General features: G+C 48.9%; 1 protein-coding gene and 1 pseudogene across 1 annotated transcript; one reads left to right on the top strand and one right to left on the bottom strand.

Moving 5' to 3' along the window:
- The first annotated feature begins 1,121 nt into the window (after window positions 1-1,121).
- On the top strand, window positions 1,122-11,112 carry LOC133758807 (F-box/LRR-repeat protein 21-like; annotated as a pseudogene).
- A 7,430-nt stretch (window positions 11,113-18,542) lies between these two features.
- Window positions 18,543-25,792, bottom strand: LECT2 (leukocyte cell derived chemotaxin 2). The gene is made up of 4 exons (XM_062189101.1): window positions 25,511-25,792; window positions 23,486-23,582; window positions 21,401-21,546; window positions 18,543-18,821 (listed from the first exon to the last, which is right to left on the bottom strand). Exons 1-4 carry the CDS (start codon window positions 25,554-25,556, stop codon window positions 18,655-18,657), a joined length of 456 nt encoding a protein of 151 aa, XP_062045085.1. The 5' UTR covers window positions 25,557-25,792; the 3' UTR covers window positions 18,543-18,654.
- Window positions 25,793-26,160: the final 368 nt, after the last annotated feature.

The raw sequence follows: 26,160 nt of genomic DNA, 5'->3' as shown, positions 1-26,160 counted from the left end.
GCTCCTGGCTCCTGGCTTCAGCCTGGCCCAGCCCCACCTTTGCGGCCATCTGGGGAGTGAGCCAGAAAATGGAAGACCCCTCTCGCTGTCTCTCCTTCTGTCTGTCTCTGTAAGGGTACCTTTCAAAAAAGAAAAGAAAAGCATAAACAGACTCCATAATGTTAGCAAAAGGAGGAGATTCGAATATGTTGTGTATAGTTCGATTTCAGATTTTTTAAAAGATTTTTTTATTTGAAAGAATTAGAGAGAGAGAGAGAGATATCTCACCTGCTGGTTCCGTCCCCAGATGTCCACAAAGGCCAGGGCTGAGCCAAGTTTGAGCCAGAAGCCTCTTCTGGACCTCCCGCATGGGTGCTCCCAGGGACTTGGGCTGCCTCCGCGGCTTTCCCAGGCCACCAGCGGGGCGGTATCAGAAGCAGGGCCGCCGGGACTCGAACCTGCGCCCTTGCGGGTGTCGGAGCTGCTGGCCGCGGCCTTACCCGCTGCTCCACAAAGCTGATCCCTGATCCCAGATTTTTAAAATAATGAGGAATAAGAAAGAAGTTTGAAATACCTTAGCTCTCGCTCCGAATCTGTGCACGGAAGGCCGGGGTCCCCCCCGGAACCCTACAGCAGGGACAGCGCTGTTCCCAATTTGCGGGTTCAGAAACTTCCCCGTGTCGGATACTGACGGCAGGTGAACCACCCTGCACACGGAACCGCCGTGTGTGGAGGCTAGCCGGCCCGGGACAACCACTGACCACCAACAGCCGCGGCCACCTAGGGGGCGTCCCCGGGTCTTCCGGAGCCGGAGCCTAAACGCGCGAGGAGCGCTCGACGCATGCTCAGCGGCCTGGAGGCGTGGCGGGGCCTCTGGGGGCGGGGCGAGGTGAGGGCGGGGCATCCGAGGAGGGGCGGGGCTGGAGCCCCTGGAGAAGGGCAGGGCCTCCGGCAGCGGGGTGAGGCAAGGGCGGGGGTCTCCGAGGACAGGGCGGGGCCTCTGGGGGCGGGGCGAGGCAAGGGCGGGGTCTCCGGGGACAGGGCGGGGCCTCTGGGGGCGGGGCGTCTGGGGCGGGGCGAGCGCGGGGCCGGCCCGTGGGACGCGCGAGGTCTACGCGCTCTGGGGCGCTTAGCGTCGCGAGTCGCGACCCCCAGGACTGGGTGCTTCTCGCACCCCGCCGCGGCCCGGTTATGTCTTTGAAGGTTAGCCTTTCCTCCGGGGTGGGCAGAGGGCCCTCCGGCCGTCGGGGCAGCCCCCTGGTTGGTTGGCCGTTGAGGCGCGGGCTTCGCGGGGGCGTCCGTCTGCGGCGAGCGTGAGGCGAGCGCTGCTGCTCGCTGAGGGCCGCACACCTGGCGGCGTGCAGGTGCGGGCGCCAGCGTTCCCCTCCGGCACTGCGGGAACGGCAAGCGGGCTCTGGCTCTCCCCGTGTTGGAGGACTCTCGCCTTTTGAGAGCCGGTGTCCAGGATATGACGTGGACAACTAAATTACCATGGTTTTCTCTCAGAAACGTGTTGCAAATACCTTGATGGAGCCACCGCGTTAGTTATCGGCGCCCTGAGGTGGCTGCGCAGCGGAGGCCGGGCCCGGGCGGCTCCCAGCTCCTCCTGCGGGCGGCGTGGGCGGCCGGCGGGGAGCGGAGCGCGGCCGCCCCGGGCCCCTGGACCCCGCTCCTGGCCCAGGGTCTTCCGCTGGGGCCCTGTCCCTTTGCACGCCGCAGTTTTCCCACGGCTCATTTAAAAATCAGCACTGTGAGGGAATGTGTGAAGGGCTGGCCAGAATGGAAGGCGTGAGGACACCAAGACCAGGGCCGGCCCTGCTGGAGGAGGGTTTGTTTGAGGTAAACCCTCCTTGAAAGCTGGGCGATATTTCCAGTTCATTTGGGGATTTTCTGGACTTACTCATTTTTACTCATCTAAGAGCAGATTTCATGTGTTTCCTTGGTGAGGTCTAAGAAGATAACCACACTTCTTTCCCTCTCCCTCCCTCCACCATCCCCCTACTTCTCTCCCTTTTTTTTTTTTTTTTTTTAAGACTTTTTATTTGAGAGGCAGAGTTACAGAGAGGGGGAGAGACAGAGAGGTCTTCCATCCGCTGGTTCACTCCGCAGATGGCTGCAGCGGCAAAAGCTGAGCCAAAGCCAAGAGCCAGTAGCTTCTTCCGGGTGCAGGGGCCCAGGGACTCGGGCCATCTCCTACTGCTTTCCCAGGCGGTAGCAGAGAGCTGGCTCGGAAGTGGAGCAGCCTGGACTCTAACTGGCACCCATATGGGACGCTGGCACTGCAGGCGGCGGCTTTACCCACTTTGCCAGCCCCAGCTGCTGCACTTCTGATCCAGCTCCCTACTAATGAGCCTGAGAAAGCAGCAGGAGATGTCTGAAGTGCTTGGGCCCCTGCATTCACAAGGGAGACTCAGCAGAAGCTCCAGGCTTCTGGCTTTGGCCTGGCCCAGCCCTGGCTGTTGTGGCCATTTGGAATGCTGGCTCTGCAGGCGGAGGCTTAGCTGACGATGCCATAGTGCTGGCCCCGTAAAGACGTGATTTTAATCCACTTTAATCACAGGCTTAATCCACCACTAGGCATAATATCCAGCGAGTAAAAAGGAAGACCGCAGTTGATGTGGGATCTTTATTTTTTGTAAAGCTTGTTGTCTCCCTGAGAACCTCACAGTTCACGTGGGCTGCCAAGACCGTCAGTGTTTTTGACAACGTCTCTCACAAATTGTTCTGCTCTCTGCTTGGATTATATTTGCCCCTCAGCACAGCTGATTGTTTTGTTAGAAATATGTGTGATTCAAAGCTGTGTTTGGGGGCAGAGCTGCCCTCATGTCTGGGCTGTGCCTCCTGGTCTTTGCCCCAAGGACTGGGCTTCCAGACCACTTAGCAGGGGTCATCTGTGTGCGGCAGCCATCTGATTTCTCCATGTACTGTTTTAGAAATGGATTAGGTAAGGTCATTCAATAATTATTCTGAACATGGTTCGTTTTGCTGCTTCCAACAAATCTGTCTACTTTGGGGACAGTTTTGAATCAGTTTACAGACATTTTTACTTAGGTTCACTTTATTTGAAAAGCTGAGAGAGGGAGGGAGAGCTCTGCCATGTGCTGGTTCACCCCCCAAAAGCCTGCAGCCGAGGCTGGGGCAGGCAAAGCCACGTGCTCAGAGCAGAATCCAAGTTTCCCACATGTGGGCAGGGATCCAAGGACTTGAATCATCACTTGCTGCCTCCAGGGGTGCAGAGCAGGAAGTTGGATGGGAAGTGGAGCCAGAACTCGGCACTCAGGCTCTCTGGTATGGGATGCAGGCATCCTAAGGGGCGTGTTAACTGCTGTGCCAGACAGCTGCCTCGGCTTTGAGTTGTTGCTCTCTTACCTGTGGTTTTCTACGTGGGGTGTCTGTTGTGACAGTTGAAAACGTGAAGCTTTTTAAAGAACCTTCGGTGTGTTCACTTGGCCACGCAGGGAGAGCCTGATGACAGTGTAGAAGGCAGCTGCCTCCATTTTTCTCGCTTTCTGTAAGTGGTGCATCACTCGATGGGGCCTCCTGTTCTGCCTGTGTCCTCTTGTTGGCCCTCAGAATTCCAGACGGTGACAGCAGCCGAGTTCCTTCAACCACTGGCTGAGTAATGGATGTGACCCTGAAGGGGTCAGCGACCTGAGCCAGGTGCTCGTGAGCATCTTGTTGCCCGTGTGGGGGGCACACACGTGGCAGATAGCGTCAGTGTTCCCCAGCATGAAGAATGGCCATTCTGGGAACTCAGCAGAAAAGTGCCCACGGTGAACACAGTGGTGTGTCCTGAGGGAGGGGGCAGGTCTTTCTTGGTGCCAGCATCCTCTGAAAGTGTGCTCTGTGGCCACTTGATGGCTGAGTGGGGTATGAGGCTGGGAGGGGCAGCCTTGTCCCTGAGAACCAGGGCCGTGGCTGGCAGCGGGGTCCCCGGTGACAGTGGGGCAGTGGGTGGTGGACTTTGAGCCCCCGTGCGCTCCCCTGGCTGTGCCTCAAAGCCCTGCGTACTGTGGTTTTAGAGGAATGAAGAGCTGGCAGGTGAGAGCCAGCAGAGGAGGAGGAGTTTTCAGTCAGTGCATAGGTTGCCGTGCAGGTAGCTGACTTTGGCTTCTGGGTTATGGTCAAGCAGTGCTTAATGTCAGACAGTGAATCACAGGTCAGAAATACACCCATATTAAATAAATCTTCCGTTAGGTTTGCAGAACCGTGTCAGTTATGACACTGAGTGTTCCATATGTCCATTGCTAACATTGCTGGATGAAAGGAGGGTTAAATAGGTAACCAAAGTTAACGTTTAGAACCTCTCTCACCATCACCTTGCCTTTCAAATAATTATACTTGAAATGCTTTAGTTTCTTATATAAAATATATGTACAGGATAATCATATACTTTTTAAAAAAGATTTATTTATTTATCTGAAAGTCAGAGTTACAGAGAGGCAGAGACAGAGGCAGAGAGAGAGTTCTTCTATCCACTGGCTCACTTCCGAAATGGCCGTAATAGCAGGAGTTGGGCCGATCCGAAGCTAGGATCCAGGAGCTTCTTCCAGGTCTCCCCTGTGGTTACAGGGGCCCAAAGACTTGGGCTGTCTTGTGCTGCTTTCCCAGGCCATAGCAGGGAGCTGGATGGGAAGTCGAGCAGCCGGGACTTAAGCCAGCGCCCATATGAGATGCTGGAACTGCAGGTGGCAGCTTTACCCGCTACGCCCTACGCCCCAGCACCAGCCCCGATATGTACTTGGATATACCTGGAATTCAAACTTGTTGGAACTTGTGGCTGTGGCCCAAGGCGCCTACTACCTGGAGACTCCTTGTTCCTTGTCTGAGGGACAGGACGCCTTTGCTGTTGCTTGTGCTGACTCTGTTCCTGCCCTACCCGATGTCTCCTAAGCTCCTGGGTGGTGACTGTTATCTGAAGGTTGCTGCAGAGCCTCTGACTTTTTGTTAGAATTTTGCTTTAGTGTAAGCAGTGAGAACAGTTCAGAAGAACACTTTGGAGGACGTATGGTGAGGTAGTGTGACATCACAGACCGCGGCGCTTACTGAGCGCTCACAGCAGCCTCAGGGCGTAGGTACCGCGGTTCTGCCTTCTGTACCCGTGAGAAAACTGAGGCGTTGAGCGTTTATCCCTGACAGGATCCCAGGGTCAGCCAGGACAGAGCTGGAACTTACCCTGGGCTTCTAACTGTGCTGCACTGACCCCAGAACTCCCAGGAGTTCTGACTCAGCACAGTTGCAGCACTACGCTTCCTCCTTTGGGAGACAGTAAGGTGCCAAGATTGCCCAGGAAAACCGGTGCACACACTGCTTCCGGTGCCTTTCTTCTTGAAAGGGTCCCCGGCCACTTCTGCCACACACAGACCCAAAGGCTGTGCCGTTCTGTTCTGTCCCATGCAGCTTGTCCCCGCTGCAGTCGTAGCATTCACCCATGTATTTCTTTTCTTTTTTTTGACAGAGTGGACAGTGAGAGAGAGAGACAGAGAGAAAGGTCTTCCTTTTCTGTTGGTTCACCCCACAATGGCCGCTGCAGCCATCGCACCGTGCTGATCCAAAGCCAGGAGCCAGGTGCTTCTCCCGGTCTCCCATGCGGGTGCAGGGCCCAAGGACTTGGGCCATCTTCCACTGCACTCCCAGGCCACAGCAGAGAGCTGGCCTGGAAGAGGAGCAACTGGGGCAGAATCCGGTGCTCCGACTGGGATTAGAACCCGGTGTGCCGGCGCCGCAAGGTGGAGGATTAGCCAAGTGAGCCGCAGCGCTGGCACCCATGTATTTCACCAGTCGACCGTAGTGCTGGGAGAGCAGGTGCACACTCACGTCCCCGTGTCCCCGGCACACAGCCGCACCTGTCAGCTCAGGGACATGCGAGATGTGTTCAACTAGTCTCCGTTTTCTAGTGAACAGTTGGAGGTGAATGGTTGATGGAAATGTGAGAAAAAGTACCCAGCCCCTGAACAGGTTTTAATGTTCACACAACGAAGAGGAGCAGTTCATCTGTTGTGAATGACATTGTCCCATCTTCACCAGCAGCAAAACAGCCACAACTTGGCTGCTGCTCTTCCCTGAACCAAATGCACACGTCTGCAGTCCTGGGCACGGGACTTCCCATGTGCCTCTGCGTGGTTCTCAGCATCTTCCCTTACTAGATCGGGCCTGCAGCCTCCGTGTGCAGGAGGTAGAGTGAAGTCTTTGATGTCCCAGGCCTTTGGAGAAAGTTTGAATTTGAGCTGGACCAGACAGCTGCTTCCTGTTTTAAGCCCACTCATCCCGATCTCATGCAACAGATGATCAAGCGGCATGCCGCCCTCCTGCAGTCAGCTTTAAAGGAAGGAAAAAAGCGCTCAGTAGAGAGAATGACTGACTGACGTTATTAACAGCAGTTTTGTTTATCTGGATCCTTCTTTTGAAGCAGTTAATGAATTTTGTGGGGTTTATCCCAAATGGTTTCCTTTTTTCTGTAGTTATTTGCATATATTAAGATGTATGACTCGACCTATAATTTGAATAGCTCAGACTTTGGCTTTCTTCTTCTGGATGGTCTCATTAAAATTCAGAAATGGTTGGAAAATTAATTTATCATTGTCTCTTTCTCTATAATCTGTGACATTTTGTGTAAACAGAAAAATATTTATATTTTAGCTTGAAGGGATCAATAAAATTGTGCAGGGCAGTCTATTAAGAAATATAATGCTAGTACCTTTCTCAGGAGTTACCTTGGAGAAATTACTTAAGCTTAAAAATAGTATTGACAGGGGCCGCTGCTGTGGCATAGTAGGCTGCACCTCTGCCTGTGGCGTTAGCATCCTGTATGTGCACCGGTTCTCATCCTGGCTGTTCTTCCACTACAGCTCTCTGCCATGGCCTGGGAAAGCAGCAGAGGATGGCCCAAGTCCTTGGGCCTCTGCACCCATGTGGGAGACCTGAACGAAGCTCCTGACTCCTGGCTTCGGATCGGCCCAGCTCCTGCCACTGCCAGGCACCTGGTGGAGGAAGTGGGGGCAGCGGGGATGCCCACCAACACTGCACAGGGCCTCTGTGTGCGTCTCAGCTGTGCCTGCGCCAGGAAGTTTCTGAGTTTGCTGCCATGTGCCCGGGTGTAGGCTGGGCCTGGATTACCAAGCAGAATGAGAATGCCGCCAGTAGCCTCCGCGACAGCGGTCTGGCCGCCACTAGGGTCCCCCGGCTGTCCTGAGCCACTTCTGCTGGCACAGCCCCTCTTCCAGTTACTCCACCACTGGTGTTATCTTCTTGATGTCACTCGTCAGTACTTGAAACTACCTTATTTATGTGTTTAGTATGTTTGTTCTCTGCTCCACACACCAAAACTCCTAAGAGGAAGAGCTTTCACTTGACTTCCTGTTACAAATCCAGAACTAAGCGTGCCTGACAGGTGGGAAGTGCTGAATTGTGGTTGTCGGTAAAGCTGGCGCGTGGAAGCCTTCCTAGAGCAGAGGATGGAGGGTGATGTGGTTTCTTGCTTGTAAGCTGGGTCCCGGTTGTCTTGTAGCAGGCATTTCTGCAAGCCTGTTTATCTTTGGAAAACAGATACACTGAAAAAAAATGGGTGATTGGGGATTAGAGTGACATAAGGAATCACAACAACTCACTACTTCTAAGTAATGATTTCCTCAGTTATGAACTACAGAGTGAGGCGGGCCTGAAGTGCCTCCTAAATTCTAGAAGCATCTCTGATGTGGCGTATCAGCTTCCAGGGCCAGCTTGAGGTTAGCCAGTGCCGTTACTGGCACTGGGTCCTGGGAATTAGCCAACTTCATTTCAAACTCTGTCTTCACAGTTTAAAATGAGCTCTGGGGCTTCCAGCACATTTGAGAGTTGACATTCAGCTTTTTAGTTTGTAAACTAAGGAAAAAATAAGGTAAAAGTACAGTGTTCACCAAGCTTATACAGAGCTGGACATTGGGGGACAGCATCTGGTGCATTGGTTAAGTTGCTGCTTGGGGGATACCTGCATCCCAATATGGGAGCACCCGGTTTGAGGGCTGGCTGCTCCACTTCCTATTCCCGCTTCCTGCTGGTGCACTTGGCAGGCAGCTGATGATGTCCCAGGTGCTTGGATCCCTTTCACCTGCATGGGAGATCCAAACTGAGTTCTGAGCTCCTGGCTTCAGCTGTTTGGGGAGTGAATCAGCAGCTGGAAGATCTCTCTCCATCTGATTCTGTGTCTCTCTGCCTTTCAAATAAAAATGAAAATACACATTTTTTTTCAAGTATTAAACAACTCTATCATTCTCCTAATGAAATATGTACTCCTGTTCTTAAATTTATCCCTTAAGACTAAAGCAGTCCATCGAGAGTTGATGAAGACATAAATCTTATATTCCTTTTTTTAAAGTAACGTGGTTTTTTTTTTTTTTGTAATTATTTTGGCACCATAAAATTTGGTAGAGGTCTAATTTGCATGAACTGGTTTACAACAAGTGGAAATCTGTAAATATTCTTATAAATGAATGACTACTTGTAAGTGATTTAGTCATTCTAATAGAGACAATAGAACTTTTAGTAGAATCCAGACTGATTTTTGAAATGCATTCAGCGATCCCACAGAGAATTTGTTTCTAGGTTTTCTTTCTTTGCCAGAAAAGTAGTAGATTTAAAAATCTGAACTTCTACCTATTTTGAGTTCAAGCTATAAGTGGGCTTTAGTTTATGAATCCTGAAAGCATATAAAAATTCGAATTTTCTTTGTTTAGAGCACTTACTCAGAGAAGCATGTCTCTGAAGATTGTGACATCCGTGTATATTTTAAACAGATTTTTATTGACTGTCTCCCGTGCTTCACTTACTATTATAGGACTGACGATATGAGGGTGGATAAAACAGAGTAAAACTCCATGCTAGGTCAGAAGTTGGGAAGGTCCAGTGACTCAGTGAGGTGTTGAGGGCTGTGTCGTTCTGTCTCAGGGTTCACCCTCCAGTGTTGCGGTGTGAGAGTGACACAGGGTGTCAGTGAAGGGGCAAGGCTGGGTTCCAGGCAGACTTTATGGACATGGAAGTTGGAACTTCGGGTAATTTTCTATCCCCAGATGTTACTCCTTACAAATACTCTTTTCAGCTATCCTTAGCTCCTAAACGGTACACAGATTATGGAGTGATTGGCTAATTCCTGTTCTAGGGTATAAATATAAGTATATACTTTGATACTAAAAAATAGATCCTTATGTTTGAAAAAGCTGGAAAACATGTTTTATGAAATTTTTATGATTATTTTTTAACATTTTAATCTGAGAGGCAGAGAGAGAGAGAATATGAGAAACTCCCATCTACTGGTTCATTCCCCAAAAGCCTGCAAAGCCCGGGACTGACTCTGTCTAAAGCTGGGAGCCAGGAACTCAGTTTATGTCTCCCAGGTAGGCAGCAGGGATCTACTGACTTAAGCTGTCACTTGCAACCTCCCAGAGTGTGCATTAGCAAGAAGATGAGATTGAAAGCAGAGCTGGGACTCCAACCCAGGCACTCTGGGCCCCTGCCAACCATGTGGGAGACCTGATTGGAGTTCCAGGCTTCTGGATTCAGCCTGGCCAAACCTTGTCCGTTGTGGCCCTGAGGGGAGTGACCCAGTGGTTGAAAGATCTCTGTTTCTCTCCATCTCTCTCTCTGTAACTCTGCCTTTCAAATAAATACATATTTTAAAAAAGAGCTTTTCTTATAAAAATGTCTCCTAGTGGAACAAACAGTAATGTGTTGATTGCTTTTACTATGGTACTGTTCATATATATTAACATCATTTTAATTATTTAGCTGAAGGTGTTGATTTTTCAGTAATGTTTTTGTGATTTTTTTTTCTTGTTGCCACGCAAGTCTCCTTTTGTGTCAGCGCTCACAGTTTTTGTCAACTTGAAGTCATTTTCATCCATCAAAATTGAAGACCCCCAGTGGATGATCTTTAATTGAAGATTCTTGTGGCCAGTGACAGCACACTCTTAAGACTCCCGAAAATGAGTAGGTGTCCTTGTGTTTCATCCACTGGTAAGTTCTGCATTTTAAAGATTTTTCATAGTAATGATTTTTCATAGTAATAACAGTGAGATTTCTTACATTTTTAAAAAAGATTTATTTCTTCATTTGAAAGGCAGAGTTACAGAGGGAGAGAGAGAGAGAGAGAGAGAGAAAGAGAGAGATCGATCTTCCATTTGCTGGTTCACTTCCCAAATGGTCACAATGGCCAGAGCTAAGCTGATCCAAAGCCAGGAACAAGGAGCTTCCTCTGGGCCCTCCCACATGAGTGCAGGGTCCTAAGGACTTGGGCCATCTTCTACTGCTTTCCCAGGCCATAGCAGAGAGTGGATGGGAAGTGGAGAAGCCTGGACTTGAATTGGTGCCCATATGGGATGCCTGCATGGCAGGCGGCAGTTTTACCTTCTGTGCCTTCTAGTGCCAGCCCCAAGGGCATGGATTTCAAAATCCTCTTTCACCAGCATAGAGCTTAGCTCCATTCCCACTCACCTTTGCAATCACGGTCGCTTCGGTGTCCCTGCGATCCTTTGGTCTCGAGGGTTTCTCCCCATCTCCCACAGGCCTCCTGGGCATCGCTGATCACGGCTGATGCCTTGGAGAACTGGCCTTGGTTTACTGCCTTCTGAGTGACGAACTCCTCTGGGCGTCTCCATGTGGATGTTGTGAGTGAGAGCATGGAATGGACGGCTTTCCCTGGGTCAGGAAGGGCAGCTGGGACGCCCTCGTCCGGCACTCCCCCGGGATTAACATTGTCATGTACTTCTTACATGAAGAGGAGACGTTCTTCCGAGAAGAGACCCCCATCGTGCACCTGTGTTTCGGTGGGGCGGTGAGCAGAGCCATCCTGGGCCAGCTGGGCGGCCACTGTCCATGGCTCAGCGAGTTGGTGGTGTGTGCCAGTGGGCTGCAGCCTCTGGATAAAGAGCTGATCCGCGTTGCTGGACACTGTGAGAGCTTCATGTCCTTGGGCCTCGGCCGGTGCCAAGTGAGCTGCCTGGCCTTCGTGAGTTCGTGAGACAATGGGGGAGGAGCTCACCCAGCTCTGTCACGGAGGATGTGCTGACCCCCGACGGCGAGGACAGCCTGGAGGAAGCTCACGCCAAGGTCTCTGAGTACCTGGGCAGAGCATGGTTCCCCGAGCTGCTGCTCGTCAAGTAGCTGGGCCACCAGAACTATTCGCGCAGCACAGCTGGCTGTTCGCTTTCTGTGCAGGTATGCATTGTAAGATGCATCACTGAAATATTTTAGGTTAATTTTTTTTTTTGACAGGCAGAGTTAGACAGTGAGAGAGAGAGAGAGACAGAGAGAAAGGTCTTCCTTCTGTTGGTTCACCCCCGAAATGGCTGCTACGGCTGGTGCGCTGCGCCAATCCGAAGCCAGGAGCCAGGTGCTTCTCCTGGTCTCCCATGCGGGTGCAGGGCCCAAGCACTTGGGCCATCCTCCACTGCACTCCTGGGCCATAGCAGAGAGCTGGCCTGGAAGAGGAGCAACTGGGATAGAATCCGGCGCCCCAACCGGGACTAGAACCAGGGGTGCAGGCGCCGCAGGCAGAGGATTAGCCTAGTGAGCTGCGGCGCCGGCCCTAGGTTAAATATTGATACCATTTGCAAACTATCTTGACGGATTACTGCAGAAACATTTGAAAAGACATGAGAATTTGAAAAGCCAAACATCTGCAGTGGGAGCACAGACAGTGAGTGTGAATCTGTTGGTCCATGTGCTCAAAGCTGCACGTGGTTTCCAGAGTGCTCGGCCTTCCTTGAAGGCATATTTTAGCTAAATTTATGAGATTGAGCTTGCAATCCTTTATGTCTTTTTTTTTTTTTTTTTTTTTTTTTGACAGGCAGAGTGGATAGTGAGAGAGAGAGAGAGACAGAGAGAAAGGTCTTCCTTTGCCGTTGGTTCACCCTCCAATGGCCGCCGCAGTGCACTGCGGCCAGCGCACCACGCTGATCCGAAGGCAGGAGCCAGGTGCTTCTCCTGGTCTCCCATGGGGTGCAGGGCCCAAGCACTTGGGCCATCCTCCACTGCACTCCCAGGCCACAGCAGAGAGTTGGCCTGGAAGAGGGGCAACCGGGACAGAATCCGGCTCCCTGACTGGGACTAGAACCTGGGGCGCCGGTGCCACAAGGCGGAGGATTAGCCTATTGAGCCGCGGCGCCGGCCCTCCTTTATGTCTTTTACCATACAGTTTTGTATTATTTTAGTTGCTTCTGGTTCATCTTGGCATGAATACATATTATAAAATTAAATTTAAAAACTAAGTAAAATCAAGATACAACAATTTAATTACACTTATAAAATTTTAAGTACTACATAAGATCATCTTGTGATTCAGCAAACAACTTGTAATTTCCAATATACTTTGAATTCCTCTTTATTAAATTAACTTGGGCGATAACTGGCATTAGATTCAATAATACTAATTCATGCTACAGAGGTTCCGTGAAAAGGAAAACGCTGCTGGGACTGCCCGCTGATGAAGTGCACTGCCCAGATGCAGAGGCCCGTTAGGCAGGGAGTGTTTGGGAGGCACTCGATGTTCACTGGCTGCCTCCTGTGGGCCTGGGACCCTGCCAGATCCTTTGCTCAAGCGATTTCATACTTCAGTGACAGATCAGCCTATTCACGGTTGCTGCCTGTGGCTCCGGGATGAAGACTTGTCCTTATATGACCCACCAGGCCCCACGAAGGCCATCTCTTCCTGCCACCTCTGCCTCCCCTTCCAGCTGCGCCTGCTGCTGGTCCCTGCCTCAGTTCTCGGAACTGCCCCGCCATGGTCCCCAGGGAGGCACGCTACTCTCTTCCTGGCAGCGCTGCACCCTCGGAGCTTTCTGCGGTGGTGCTGGGTTGCCACCCACTCAGCTCAGGTCCTTGGCACAGGGGCGCCCAGCACTCATTCCGTGCCTCTTGAATGTGCTTATCACGGCTGTCATTTACTGTGTACATGTCTGATGAGTCCACTTACCCACCACGGTGGGCTCCCATCAGCTCAGGATCACTGCCGGGCTGTGCCTGTTTTGTCCCCAGAGTCCAGCTTGGCACGGAGCACAGTAAATTTACTAAACTAATTTTTCAAATTCTTTCCCTAAGTACTGCCCCCATAACTTAAATTTCTAAGAAATCAATTCAACTAAAAAAGAAAAAAAAAATAGAGGGCTGGCGTTATGGTGTACGTAGTAAAGCTGCCACCTGCAATACCAGCATCCCCTGTGGGCTCCAGTTCAAATTCCGGCTGCTCCGATTCCAACCCAGCTCCCTGCTAATGCAGCTGGAAAAGCAGCAGATGGCCCAAGTATTTAGGTCCTGGCCACCCATGTCGGGGACCCAGAAGAAGCTCCTGGCTTCCTCCTAGCCCACCCCTAGCCATTGCAGCCATTTGGAGAGTGAACCAGTGGATGGAATGTCTCTCTCTCTGGATAACTGCCTTTCAAGTAAATAAATAGAAAGTGAAATATGTACATTATTTTTCACTTTGAAATATTTTTCTAACTAAAAGAAGTTTTTAAATATTCTTACTACTAAGCAATGACGGTACCTTGTGACTTGTAAGTGAAGATTTTGTGTCCCTTTGTTCTGAGACGGTGATCGTTGCCACTGCTCTGCCACGTCTTTCTCACAGGGGCTCTGCCTGGGCAGGCATCTGCTGTCCCCTGGCCTTCCTCGTTCCCAGAACAGGATGAGGAAGACCTCAGTCAACAGCAGTGGCGCCGGTGGCATCAGTTAAAAGTAGAGCCACTTTCTTGTAGTCTGAGCTCCTACTATTCCAGATCACATAGTTTACAACTTTGGGTTTCAGGGGTGTGCAGAAGCAGCATAGGATAGGAACCTAAAATCTTGGCGATAACGGAGCAAACAGATGGAAGAGAAATGGCTTCACTGAGGTGGCATTGGGAAGCCATGGGGCGGTGGGAGCACTGCAGAGCTAGGGCTCAGGCCTCACCTGGCTTTCCTTTGGTCTGCTGTCCTGGGGCTGGGGCTGGAAGCGCACTGTGTCTCCCCACGTGGAGAGGTTGCAGAATGCCTGCGGCGTCTGTGCTGGTAATAAGGCAGCAAACCAAGAGAGACTCGAGAGGGAACCTGCTAGCAGGAGAGCTACTGACTGCCCTGGCCTTTCCTGCAAGGTGAGAAGTCACTGCAGCAGACAGCGTCAACAGTCAAATCTAGCAAGCTCGCAATATCTTGAATCCGAGAGAAAAAATAACGCAGGATCGTCAGTTCATGTAAATTACCCCGGCTGGCCTCACTAGGTTGATCAGTGGAAGAACAAAACGTGTATGAGATAGCCAAAACCAAGAGAATATAGAGTATTTTTTAATTCTTCATCTAGAAAAATTAAAACTCTGTTCATTACTTTGAAAGTTGTTTACCTCAACAAGAAGATTCTGGATAAATGAATGCATTTGATATTAGATTCAAACGTTAGTCTTTGTTTAGAGCTATAAGCAAACTTGTGAATGTTAAAAATGTGTCTTTGCTTTTGGTAGAGGATTCTGGAAATGTTTGGGTAATTTTGTGGGCAAAAAACAAATGGAGGGGTGGGCGTGTGGCATGGTGATTGAGATGCTTCTTGGGGTACCCCTATCCCATAGCAGAGTGCTGGGACCCGGTCCCAGCTCCGCTCCTGACTTCATGTTGCTGCTAATGCACACCCCAGGGTGGGGGGCAGTGGATGATGGCCCACGTCCTTGGGTTCCTACCATCTACATGGGAGACCCAGGATTCACTGCCCATGCAGTTGCAGGTGTGTGGGGAGTGAGGCAGCATATGGAAGCGCTCTCTCTCTCTCTATGCCTTTCAAATTAAAGTAAATAAAATTGAAAAATCTTCTAGAAAATCAGGGGAGAGAATGTGGGGAAAGGTGGTTACATGGATTGTACCAAAGGAAAACAGAAACAAGATTCTCAGAGTTTTGCTTTTCCTGGCTGGTGAGCCTTGCTGGCTGCATTTGTAATGCGTGACCTACCTAGGGAGTGAGACAAAGAGAAGCTGATTGCTGAATGTGTAAGCGTTGCTGGTGCTTTGCCAGTGAGTGATAAATAATGAAGGATTATTCCTGCAGCGTGCCTTGCCTCTTAATTGATCTGTTCTCTTGTTTTCCTGTTAACTTCCTACAGTTAGCATTGTCAAAGTAGTGATCGATTTTATTCACATTATTAATTCATAACTGAACCTGACAATGCTTTTGAAGTGTGTATCGTAGCCATGTTTAGTAAGAGAAAGTGAACTACTCTGTTACTTCTCTGTTGTTCCCATCTTTATAATATTTGGATGAAAGCTGAGCATTTTGACATCTAAACCCAAGATCAAGATTTTAAAAAAATACTGACACAGAACACCAGGGGGCGCTGTTATCCAATTCTTCCTGGGAAAGAAGTTCTTGGGCCTGGATTTGCATTTCTGTCGAAAGGGTGCCAGCCAGGAGGCAGACACGTAGCCTTCTGCCTTGGGGAAGCTTCCATTCCGGGTCAACAGCGTCCACGTCCACCTGTGTTTTGCTCTGTGGATGATCACTTCAGAAGGCTGGTTCTTGGGGGGCTCAGCATAGGTTTCATTGTTGTAATGTTTCAGAGCTCCTTTTGAGACCGCCTGTGAACAGTGTGTGTTTCCCTGTCCTCAGTGGGACAACAGCGTTTATCTTTTGAAAGCAACTTTAATTTCTGAAAACAACATGAAATACTGGTACCAAGGAGATGAAGACGGGAAGCAGTCAAATCAGACGGTGCTGATGCACTGATCTTTGCTGTAACCAGAACAAACACAGAAACTGCTCTTAACTGTCTGCTCTTATACAGGGTGTTCTGAGCTGTGGGGAGTTAAAGGTGCTGGCTGTGCAACAGATTCCCAGCTCCTAGAACCGTCTTTGTTATCCTGACCACTGGCATGCACATTGTGTGCCCCTGCAGTGTGGAACTCCTAATGATAAACACTGATGGGGTCACCTCCCCGGGAACCTGTCGCGTGGGTGGCCACTTCAGTCTTTCCATGCGTCCTCCCTTACCCACTCCTGAAGTCACCAGTGTACATTATTTCCTTACCTCTTCATAGAATGTTTTTACATAGGAGTGTATGAGTCCTTAGAAATTTGATTTTAATTGTTTTAAGTTTATAAAAAGGTATCATGCTTCATATGATCTTTTAGGCTTTTTTAAAAATTTATTTGACAGGTAGAATTATAGACAGAGAGAGAGAGAGAGAAAGGTCTTCCTTCCATTGGTTCACCCCCAAAATGGCTGCTACAGCCGAACTGCGCCAATCGGAAGCTAGGAGCCAGGTGCTTCTCTTGGTCTCCCATGCGGGTACAGGGCCCAAGCACTTGGGCCATCCTCCACTGCCTTCCCAGGCCACAGCAGAGAGCTGGACTGGAAGAAGAGCAGCCGGGACTAGAACCCACACCCATATGGGATGCTGGTGCCACAGGCGGAGGATTAACCAAGTGAGCCACGGCGCCGGCCCCAGTGATCTTTTGGACTTTTAAAAGAACTTTATATTGGGGGTTAGTGCTGTGGCACAGTAGGTTAATCCTCTGCCTGTGATGCTGACATCCCATATGGACACCGGTTGCAGTCTTGGCTGCTCTTCTTCCCGTCCAGCTCTCTGCTATGGTCTGGGAAAGCAGTAGAAGATGGCCCAAGTGCTTGGGCTCCTGTACCTTCATGGGAGACCTGGAGGAAACTCCTGACTCCTGGCTTCAGATCGGCCCAACTCCAGCTGTTGCAGCCATTTGGGGAATGAACTAGTGGATGGAAGACCCTTCTCTCTGTCTCTCCGTCTCACTATCAGTAACTCTGCCTCTCAAATAAATAAATAAAAATCTTTAAAAAAAAGCACTTTGTATTACTATCATTCATCTGTTTTGCTTTGTTTAGCTGAGTTCCATTTCCTGTTACTGTTGTATAACATTGCATTCTTTGTTGAAAAGATTTATTTATTTGAAAGGCAGAGGGACAGTGAGAGGGGGAGAGACAGAGACAGTGAGATCCTCCCTCAGCTTGTTCACTCACTAAATGCCCGCAAGACCCCAGGCTGGGCCTGACCAAAACCAGGAGCCAGGAACTCCATCCAGGTGTGTCATGTTGCAACAGGGACCCAAGTGTGTGGGCCAAGGTGTGCAACCTTCCCAGGCACATTAGCAGAAAGCTGAGTGGGAAGCAGAGGAGCTGGGACTCAAATCCAGGCACTCCCATATGGGATGTGTGCACTTCAAGCACTGGCTTTACCTGCTGGGCCACAGTGTCCACCCAGTGATCCATTCTGTCATTCTGTAACTGTAACACACTTTGGCCATCTCACTGCTGGTGCACATTTGCCCCAGGTTTTTCCAAGACAAACAGTGATGTTATGAACATTCTCTGCCTATGTCCTGGTGGACAGTTACACCCATTTCTCCCGCAGTTGAGTTCAACTCATTATATTTTCCTTTAATGTATTGCTATCTACACATACCAGTGGAGTCACAGGGAGTGTAAGCCAGCACTTGGAATGCTGGCATCCGGTACTGGAGTGCCGAGCCAAGTCCTGGATCCTCTGGTTCCTATCTAGCTCCCTGCTAATGTGTACTGATGGCCCAAATGCTTGGTCCCATGCCACCCATATGGGAGACCTGAGTGGAGTTCCAGGCTCCTGGCTTCGACCCGGCCCAGCTTTGGCTTCTGTAGGCATTTAGGGAATGAACCAGGGTACAGAAGATTCTCTCTCTCTCCCTCCTCTCTGTCTCTTTCTCTCCCTTCCTCTCCACCTCTGTCTCTTTCAAACAGATGCAAAATAAATATTTAAGAGAAGAATACAGTCATTCTACTGGAATTTTCTGTATTCCAAAAGAATTTAAGGAAAGATCCACAAAAGTTTCCAGAAAGAGTAATTTAGTCATTTTCTGACTTACTGAAATGCAGGGAGCCAGAGTTATGCTGAGTCATAATTTGAACATTTATATGGTCTTCTTTCCTCATGGTACCTGTTGTCAGCATGACTAAGGCAGAGGAACGCAGAGCGTCCAGTGAGGTGTAGCAATAAGCAGCTGTAATATGCATACAGCTGGGTAAGCCCAGCGACTGGACCCTGGGCCCTCTCTGTTTCTGGTCCTCCCTGGAATGCAGCCTCAGGGGCACCCAGGGTCTGGTTGCATGGCCTGCCATCCCTGATTACCAGGAAGCCCGTGACTCCCCAGGGAGCCTGGAGCATGCAGGTGAAGACACACAGGGCCCTTGCTGTCCACGTGGGTGGCTCGCCCCCCAGTGTGACAGACCCATGGACGCGGCTGAGAGTCTTCAACACCTTAGCTCAAAGGAAGCCTCTGACTTATTGAGCCGCTGCTCGTGAGGTGTCTGCTGCTTCTAGCATTTTAACCACTCCGCAGCCCTGCCGTCCAACACCTCCAGGCTTGCTCTCCTTTCCCCACAGAAAGGTGGCAAGTTTCAGAGGTATCAGAAATGCAGTCTGGACCAGCTCGAATGGGCTTGCTTATTTGTTTTAGGTCTTCAGGAGTGAGAAACCTAAAAAAACCAAAACCACCTCAGATCCCATGGGTGACAGAAAGATCAGAGAGCCCGAGAAATTCGTTCACGCCCAAACATCAAAGTGACAGTGAATTGAAGCCTAAATGCTGCTTTATTTCCTGCATGAATCCTTGGGAAGTACGATACACGGCTGGGTTTTTAAGAAGACAGCTTCTGTTTTGGAGGTCTGGGTCTCGACTCCCAGTTAGAGGAGCGCAGTGGGGTCACTCCCGTCGCAGTTCTCCACGTGTACGTGCGATTGTATGCCGGGGTACACTTTCTGCAAGGGCAGCAGTGTCCCCAGCTTTTCTCCCTTTCTGATAGAACCTCTGTACTTAATTGGCTTGATGTAGAACATTTTGATACAGAAACCTAAAAAAAAAAAAAAAAAAGCATTATTATTTATTCTTTGAGCTTCCGGAGCCTTAAGTCAGAAATTTAAAAAATAAAAACAGGAAGAAAAAAAAAGAAGAAGTAGAGTTGAATGAACTCCGAGGAGGAATAGAAGGAAATGACAAAATCGTATTTAAAAGAAGACTGACACGTGCCAAAGGGAGAAGAGAGTCTAATGAAAACTCAATAAAAACATTGAAGAATAATAACATGAAAACACCAAGTAGCTGGAAAATCGGCCCAGAGTGATGTCAGCTGCAAGACGATCTAACAAAGCTATTAGACTTTAAAGATGAAGGAAGATGGAAATCACTGTGGCAAAAACAGACTTTGCTTAGGATCCAAAGAACTAAAGTAAGCAAGGACCTGCCAAGTAAGGTAGTAAGAGAGTATAATACAGTCATTATAATATGACAGTGTTGGGACTTAATATTTGAGTACTATCTATAAATATAAGTGGGCTTATCTATTTTAAGATTTCCCTACTGGCTTGAGAAGCAAAACTCAATTATATGCAGTAAGAAATAAAACACAGTGATTGAAAGGGCTAACAGTAAAGAGCCACACAAGGTTTGCCAACCAAATGGAGGCAATAATAAGATATTAATGGTTATGAACCTGTTACCTAAAGGTGGAATTCAGGCCAAAAAGCATTGATACGAGGCTCAGGAGGACAACATATGATGGTAAAGGCCACAATTCTCAATGAAGTTACAGCATTTTCAATTATTCATGCGCTGTGAGCACAGAAGCCAGTTATATAAAGCAGAGACAACAGGAGATGCAAGGGGAAAGGCAGGAAACCACCAAAAATCAGATACACGCTACTTTCAGAGCAAGCAGCTCAAGTGAGGAAGAAAAAAAATGAAGGTTATGACTTTGTCCAAGACAGTAGGTATTCACAAATGAAGAAGTCTGTGCTAACAATTTCATCAGTCATCAGGGATGTGCAAATTAAAACCGTGATGAGATGCCACTACACACTCGGCAGAACGGCTAAGATAAAAAGCTAAATAGATGACACCAAGTATTGTGTATGGAGCCAGTGGACCTCCCACACCCTGCTGGCTGAAGTGTCGATTGAGAAACCCACTCAGGAAAACCGTGTGGCACCATCTACACCTGCGACCCAGCAGTTCCATCCCGGCAGCATTCTGTCAGCTGCTGAGCAGGTGATGCCAAATGTGAAGTAGCCATAGGGCAGAGTCGAGGTTGCACTGGGCCCAGTGTAAGTCAGTCCTTGTGAAAAACTATGTTGCTCAGTGGACTGATGGCCTATGGTGGCCTTTTACATTTCCAGGAATTAGTGTCAGTTTTGATGGGGGACTTTGCCATATCATTTGGTGATGAAAGTATGAATCTCATTTGCCACACCTAGCACGATTTCTGTCTGTACAAATTCACTAAGGCTTTAGTCGGCTGCCCACCTGTTGAGTTCAGGAGTCTCCATGGTGATCTGTCCAGTGCCGTAACTCTCCAAGTGTCAGGTGAACCTGATGTCTGCTTCAACTCTGGTGTCTGCTAAGTGGTGGTGCTGACCTTGGCTGCTAAGTGCTGCTGCTTCAGGGGACCCAGTGCAATCGCAGCAGTTTCTGATAGCATTTTGGGCCTACAGAGGACAGCCACCAAGTCACTCCTCAAGGACTTGGGTCCTCTCACAAAGTGACTCTCACAGGCTGGGCGAGGACAGAGCCCTCTGCCCCACCCCTGGCAGATTGCATAACTGTGTGCATTAAAAGTACCATAAACTTCCCAACAGCAATTTCAAATCACCTAAAACGGGGAGCCACCCAAATCGTCCACGCACAGAAGAGGTATGTGAGGAGACACTGTATCTCAGCAAGGGTGGGTGTGGATGAGCCCCACAGCCGTGCTGTGAAAGGAAAGGAAACACCCCCGCCCGCCAAGGAGTGCATTCCGTTTAATTCTATCATGTTTACAAACAGACAAAACTAACACACAGTGTTATACAGTGTGGTTTTCCTTGCTGGCAATAATGACTGGAGGTTAGTGTGAGTGTCCCTGGGGGCTGGTAAGGTTGTTTCCTGGGTTGGGGGCTGCTCACCCAAGTTTGTTCACTGTGGGAAAATTCATGGAGCTACACACTCGGCATTGTGCCCTATTCTGTGAGTATGCTACATCTCAACAGAACGGAAACAGCCACCCGCCCCGTTCCTGGAAGAGCAGGAGACCTAGCTATACCTGGAACATAGAGGCCTTTGAAAATATTTCATATTCAGTCGTGCAGAAATGCCAGCATTCATGAACTGGAGGGATTTTGGTCATGGTGAGTATTTCTGAAAGTGACTTTGTTTACAGATTTTTCAGAGGGAAACCACATAGGCCACAGGAAGGGACCCTGGCAGTCAGCCGTGGGTTTTGGTGGAGCCTGTGCATGAAGCAGAAGTCGTCAGGGTGCTGGAGCAGCTTTGAAGATGCTTGGAATTTTCATTATGGCTTTGAGAGAAGCAGAAAAGCTGTGTGTATGGAGCCTGCATTAAGTAAACAAGCATCCGCACCTCCAGGCGGCGCCCCAGGTCCGCACATCACCCCCTTACCTCTCCCGGAAATGCGAACACCATTGTTGATGGCGTTTTTGGTTTTGTATGGTTTCTCCTGGCCCACAATGGTTCCGGTGAATGGCGCGAAGACGGTAGACCCATCAGGGCACAGGACATCCACACCAGGGTGAGGCCTCTGATTTCTAGGATGGAGACAGGCACAGACTGAGAGGAGCTGCCGCGGGGAACTGCGTTTTCTAGGAACGAGGAGTCAGCCTGCTGTTCCGAGACTGGGGTTCCACAGATGAGACTGCCAGAGCATGCTGGCATAGTCTAGGGTACCTCACTCTGTTTAGCCCCGTTTTTTTGTTTGTTTGTTTGTTTGTTTTAATTTAAGGTCTATGGGGTGAGAGAGAGCACACATGAGAAAGCCATCTCCTGTCTGCTCATTTGCTCCCCAAATGCCTGCATGAGTTTGATCCATGCTGAAGCTGGGAGCCAGGAACCTGCTGCCCCCAGGCTGTACCTTAACAAGAACTGGAACTGGCAGCAGAGCCAGGACTCAAACCCAGGTACTGCATATGGAATGCAGCATCCCAGCTGTCCTCGATCGCTAGACCAAACACCTGCCCTGTTCAGTCCAGGTTGAACCTCCCTCTTTGTAGGTAGTAATAACTACGTTGTAAAGACGAAAGCCTTTAAAATAGTACTTGGTATATGGTAAGCCTTAAACATTAGCTATTATTATTTCATGGCATTTTAGGGAAGGGAGGTAGTCCATGTCAGTAAATGTTATAAATATCTGAATTTGACCCCCTTCAAGACAGATTTGCAAATAATTCTTTGTATGAAAACCTAAAAGTATCCCTTGTTGCCCTAGTCTAGTTTTCTCTCCATGATCTAGAAAAGAAAGCAGTGTTCACTAAACATGGTGTGTAATGCAGGGAGTGGTGCCCCTGGGCCTACAGAAGTGGATGCAGAAGAAGTAGCAAACAGTTATATAGTGTGAGGTCCTCAGGCTTGTCTGTAGCTACCCCTCAGCGCGCGCCTTATTCTTCCACAGCTGTCACTGTGCCTGCTCCTAGCAGCCTCCTTTCCCTTCTCACAGTCTCCTGCTTGAATTATGGGACTTCAGAAAGTTCATGGAAGATAGAATTAAGACGTTTATGTTGATGCAAAAAAAATTGAAACCCAGTTTTTTCCATAATATGCGGTTTCTGTGAACTCTATGAAGATGCCTTGTGTGCTGGGAGTTCAGGTTTTTTTGTTTTGTTTTTGTACACCAGAGTAAGCCTTTCTTTTAGTACCATCTTCCATGAACTTTTTAAAGTACCTTCATACATGTAAAGCAACATGGACCAGGTTCCAAGTGAAGAGCCAGGAAGACATCACATAAATCAAGGGCATAAACTTAAGTGTACAAACTGGTTGAGTCTTAATTTTGGCCATTCAGAGGCCGCGTTTCCGTGTTTTCTGTTTCTTAGTCCTGTTTCAGGTACTGGGGCTGCTTTCCAAGGGGCATCTCACGCACGTTAGGGTGCAGACCAGTGATACGGCTGGCCACGTGGCTGTGTGATCAGAGCAGCAGTCAGGGTAAGGCAGTGGTTACTGAAACTTGGTGAGCGTGTCCTCCACTATCTGGAGAGACAGAGGTATTCTCTCGCGTGCTGAGGGCCAGCCTCTAGCAGTCCACATCCAGAGCTCGGGTCAGTAATACCCTGGTTTGGAGGGAGGAGAATCCAGATGCCTGAGTTCAAGTCCAGCCTTTGCTGTCTCCAGCTGTGCTTCTCAAATCCCTGAGCCCTTTGGTGCCTCGTTCCAAGTTCCCCTGGAATAAACTGCAATGGCAATGTTTGCTTTTACCTTTGGAAAAGCCGAACGAACTAAATCAATATAAAGACTTTGTGAGGGAAAACAACATTGGTTCCCTTCTTTTTTCCTTATTCCATGTTCTGTCCCCAAATCAGAGCTCACATTTGAAGCCAAGTTCTCAGAGTTGTGGCAAAGGCAGGAAGGTATCTGGATGCATCCCTGGGTCCTGTTGTCCCAAGGGACGTGTGAGCTCTCAGGAAAGCAGGGCGAGGACACTGAGGGGAGGGCTGAGGATGCCGAGAGGGTGATGGCCGTTTGTGACCCCCATACCTTTGAGCAGAGTACTGTCCGCAGCCGTGGCTGTCGCATGTCCGGATCTCGTTGGAAGACTTGCCAGCACATATACTTGCCCATGGCCCAGCCAGTGCTAAACAGATAAATGTGAGGGTCTCAGATATTCCCCGTCTCCACTTGCCTCCTTCATCTCCCAGTGAATCCTGAAAAGCCTGTTTTACTGTCGTTTTCCCATCTCTGTAGTTTATGGAAAGGTTTTCCCTACAAAATTTTGCATGATTCAGATGTAAAATTGACTTTTTCCGTGGCCACAGGATTCTGTTTTATAAGAGAGCTTTTGCAAGTATATTTATTTATAAGCATTCACCTTCATTGTTAAACATTGTTTGAGTTTACTAGTAAGTGATGCAATGCTTCCGATTCTAGCTTCCTACCAATGTGCACCCTGGCAGGCAGCAAATGATGGCTTAAGTACTCGGGTCTTTGGGGCCAGCGCTGTGGCATAGTGGGTAAAGCCACCGCCTGCAGTGCCGGCTTCTTATATGGGCACTGGTTTGAGTCCTGGCTGCTCATGTTCCAATCCAGCTTTCTGCTATGGCTTGGGAAAGCAGTAAAAGGTGGCCTAACTCCTTGGGCTCCAGCACCCACGTGAGAGACCTGGAAGAAACTCCAGGTTCCTGACTTTGGATTGGCTCAGCTCTGGCTATTGGTGACCATTTGGGAAGTGAACCAGCAGGTGGAAGACCTCTCTCTCACTCTGCCTCTGCCTCTCAAATACATAAATAAATCTTAAAAAAAAAAAAAAAATACTTGGGTCCTTGTCATTTACATGGGAGATCCAGATTGCATTTTAGGCTCCTGGCCTAGCCCTGGCTATTGTGGCTATTTGGAGAGTGAACCAGTAGATGGAAGATCTGTCTCTCTGTCTCTTAGACAAAATGAAAATAAATGAATAAAAAATTTTAAAAAGCAAAACAAATCAAATATCCTAATTCAAAAGTAACTTGGAAGTGCTGTTTTATGATTAGCACTAATGCTCAAACCCCACCAAAATGTTTGAGTTAAAGGAGAAACAGGCTCTGGACTGACCAAATTTATTGAACACTAAATAAGTCTCCTTCATATTTGCAGTTATGGAAAAGGAAGATTTTAGAAATGATCAGAAAGGTCAAGGCAATTTAGTCTGCAGTGAAGGAGAGGTGAGGAGGGAGTGGAAGCGATTCTGAAAAATTACAAAGAGGAAAACCTGGAGGAGTGGACTGGCTCTCTCCCCACACCTTTAAATGTGAGTTGTCTCTCCAGTATGGTACACATTGACAGGTGCTCATTTGAATTACATTTCCTGGTTTTCCACTTCACAAGGAGATATGGCAATACTACTTAAAGTTCACGGGAAATGGAATTAAAAGATAAGTTTCCTTGGGTGCAAATAATTTTTTAATTCCATTCGTCATATTTTCATCACACACATTTTCCAGCAACCTCTGGGAGACCCTTTATGCAATTAACCAACTTAACTGTTCACTTTGAAATATATCAAACAAGCAAAAAACAAGACGCTGCTAATTTCCTCACTGATTTAATTTAAAGACACTTCACCCTTCTCTAACGCACGTGCTATGAAGGGAAGCCACAGGGAGTGTCCACCAGACATATTAATGTCCTTGTAAGAGGTGAGGTTCTGGGGTCTCCTCCCTGGGGGCCAAGCTTCATGATCAACAAGGACGTGACCACTCTTGCAGCCAGTGTCTCTCCTGGTCGCTGGCCCGTCCCTGGGCGCCTGAGAGTCTGCATTTTCTTTGCTGTGTTGATTTCTGCAGGGAGGATCCCCTTTGACCTGACCCCCAGCAGCCTGAAACCAGACTTCCACAGAACCTCCGAGTCCTCCCTCTCATTCCCAAGCACATGCAGGTGGGAATAATAGAGATCCCTCTCCCCAGCGTACCTCTCTATTCCGGGTTTAGTGATCTGATCTACGGGTTCTGCTGTCCTTGTGCTACTAGAGACCCTAAAATCTTCCTCAAAACCAGTTTTTACAAGTCAGCCAAGCTTTTGACTTACCAGTGGAAAGCGAAACAGCCAGAAGGAGAACTCTTGTGGAAAACATCTGGGTTTTGCTCCCCGTGTGTTTCTTCCTCTAATTAGAATGGCCCGCACACTCTTTGAAGAACATCCAAGTTTGGATGAATATTTCTGGCTATTTAGCCTTAGAATTCTGCACCTCTCTTCTCTTTAATTTAGTATGAGACACAGAAAACATAAGAGAATGGTGCAAGTCTAACTCTAGTACTCTGTGGTCAGCTCTCTGAGTCCATGTAGGGTCTGTGTAAAAGCCTTTGATCTGAAGGAGTCAATTTCACTGGAAATACTGACTAAATATTAACAGGAAATGATCAGGCCAGGTGCAGCTTGATGGTCTTTGAGGCTGTGGCTGGTAGGCGAATATCCATGTGAATAATGGTAGGCTTAGTACCATCTGCTTGTACGTCTTTTTCATTTTAAGAATTTATTTTCACTTTATTTTGAAAGGCAGACAAACAGAGCTTTTCATTCTGGTTCTCCCTCAAATGCCCACAGTAGCCAGGGCTGGACCAGGGCCAAAGCCAGGATCCAGGAACTCCATCAGGGTCTCCCACCTGGGTGGCTGGGGCCCAAGTACTTGAACCATTACCTGCTGCCTGCCAGGGTGCATAGTAGCAGGAAGCCAGATC

This window comes from Lepus europaeus, chromosome 4, assembly GCF_033115175.1.
Source record: "Lepus europaeus isolate LE1 chromosome 4, mLepTim1.pri, whole genome shotgun sequence".
Classification (NCBI taxonomy): Eukaryota; Metazoa; Chordata; class Mammalia; order Lagomorpha; family Leporidae; genus Lepus; species Lepus europaeus.
This window is presented reverse-complemented; position numbering and strand designations above follow the sequence as displayed.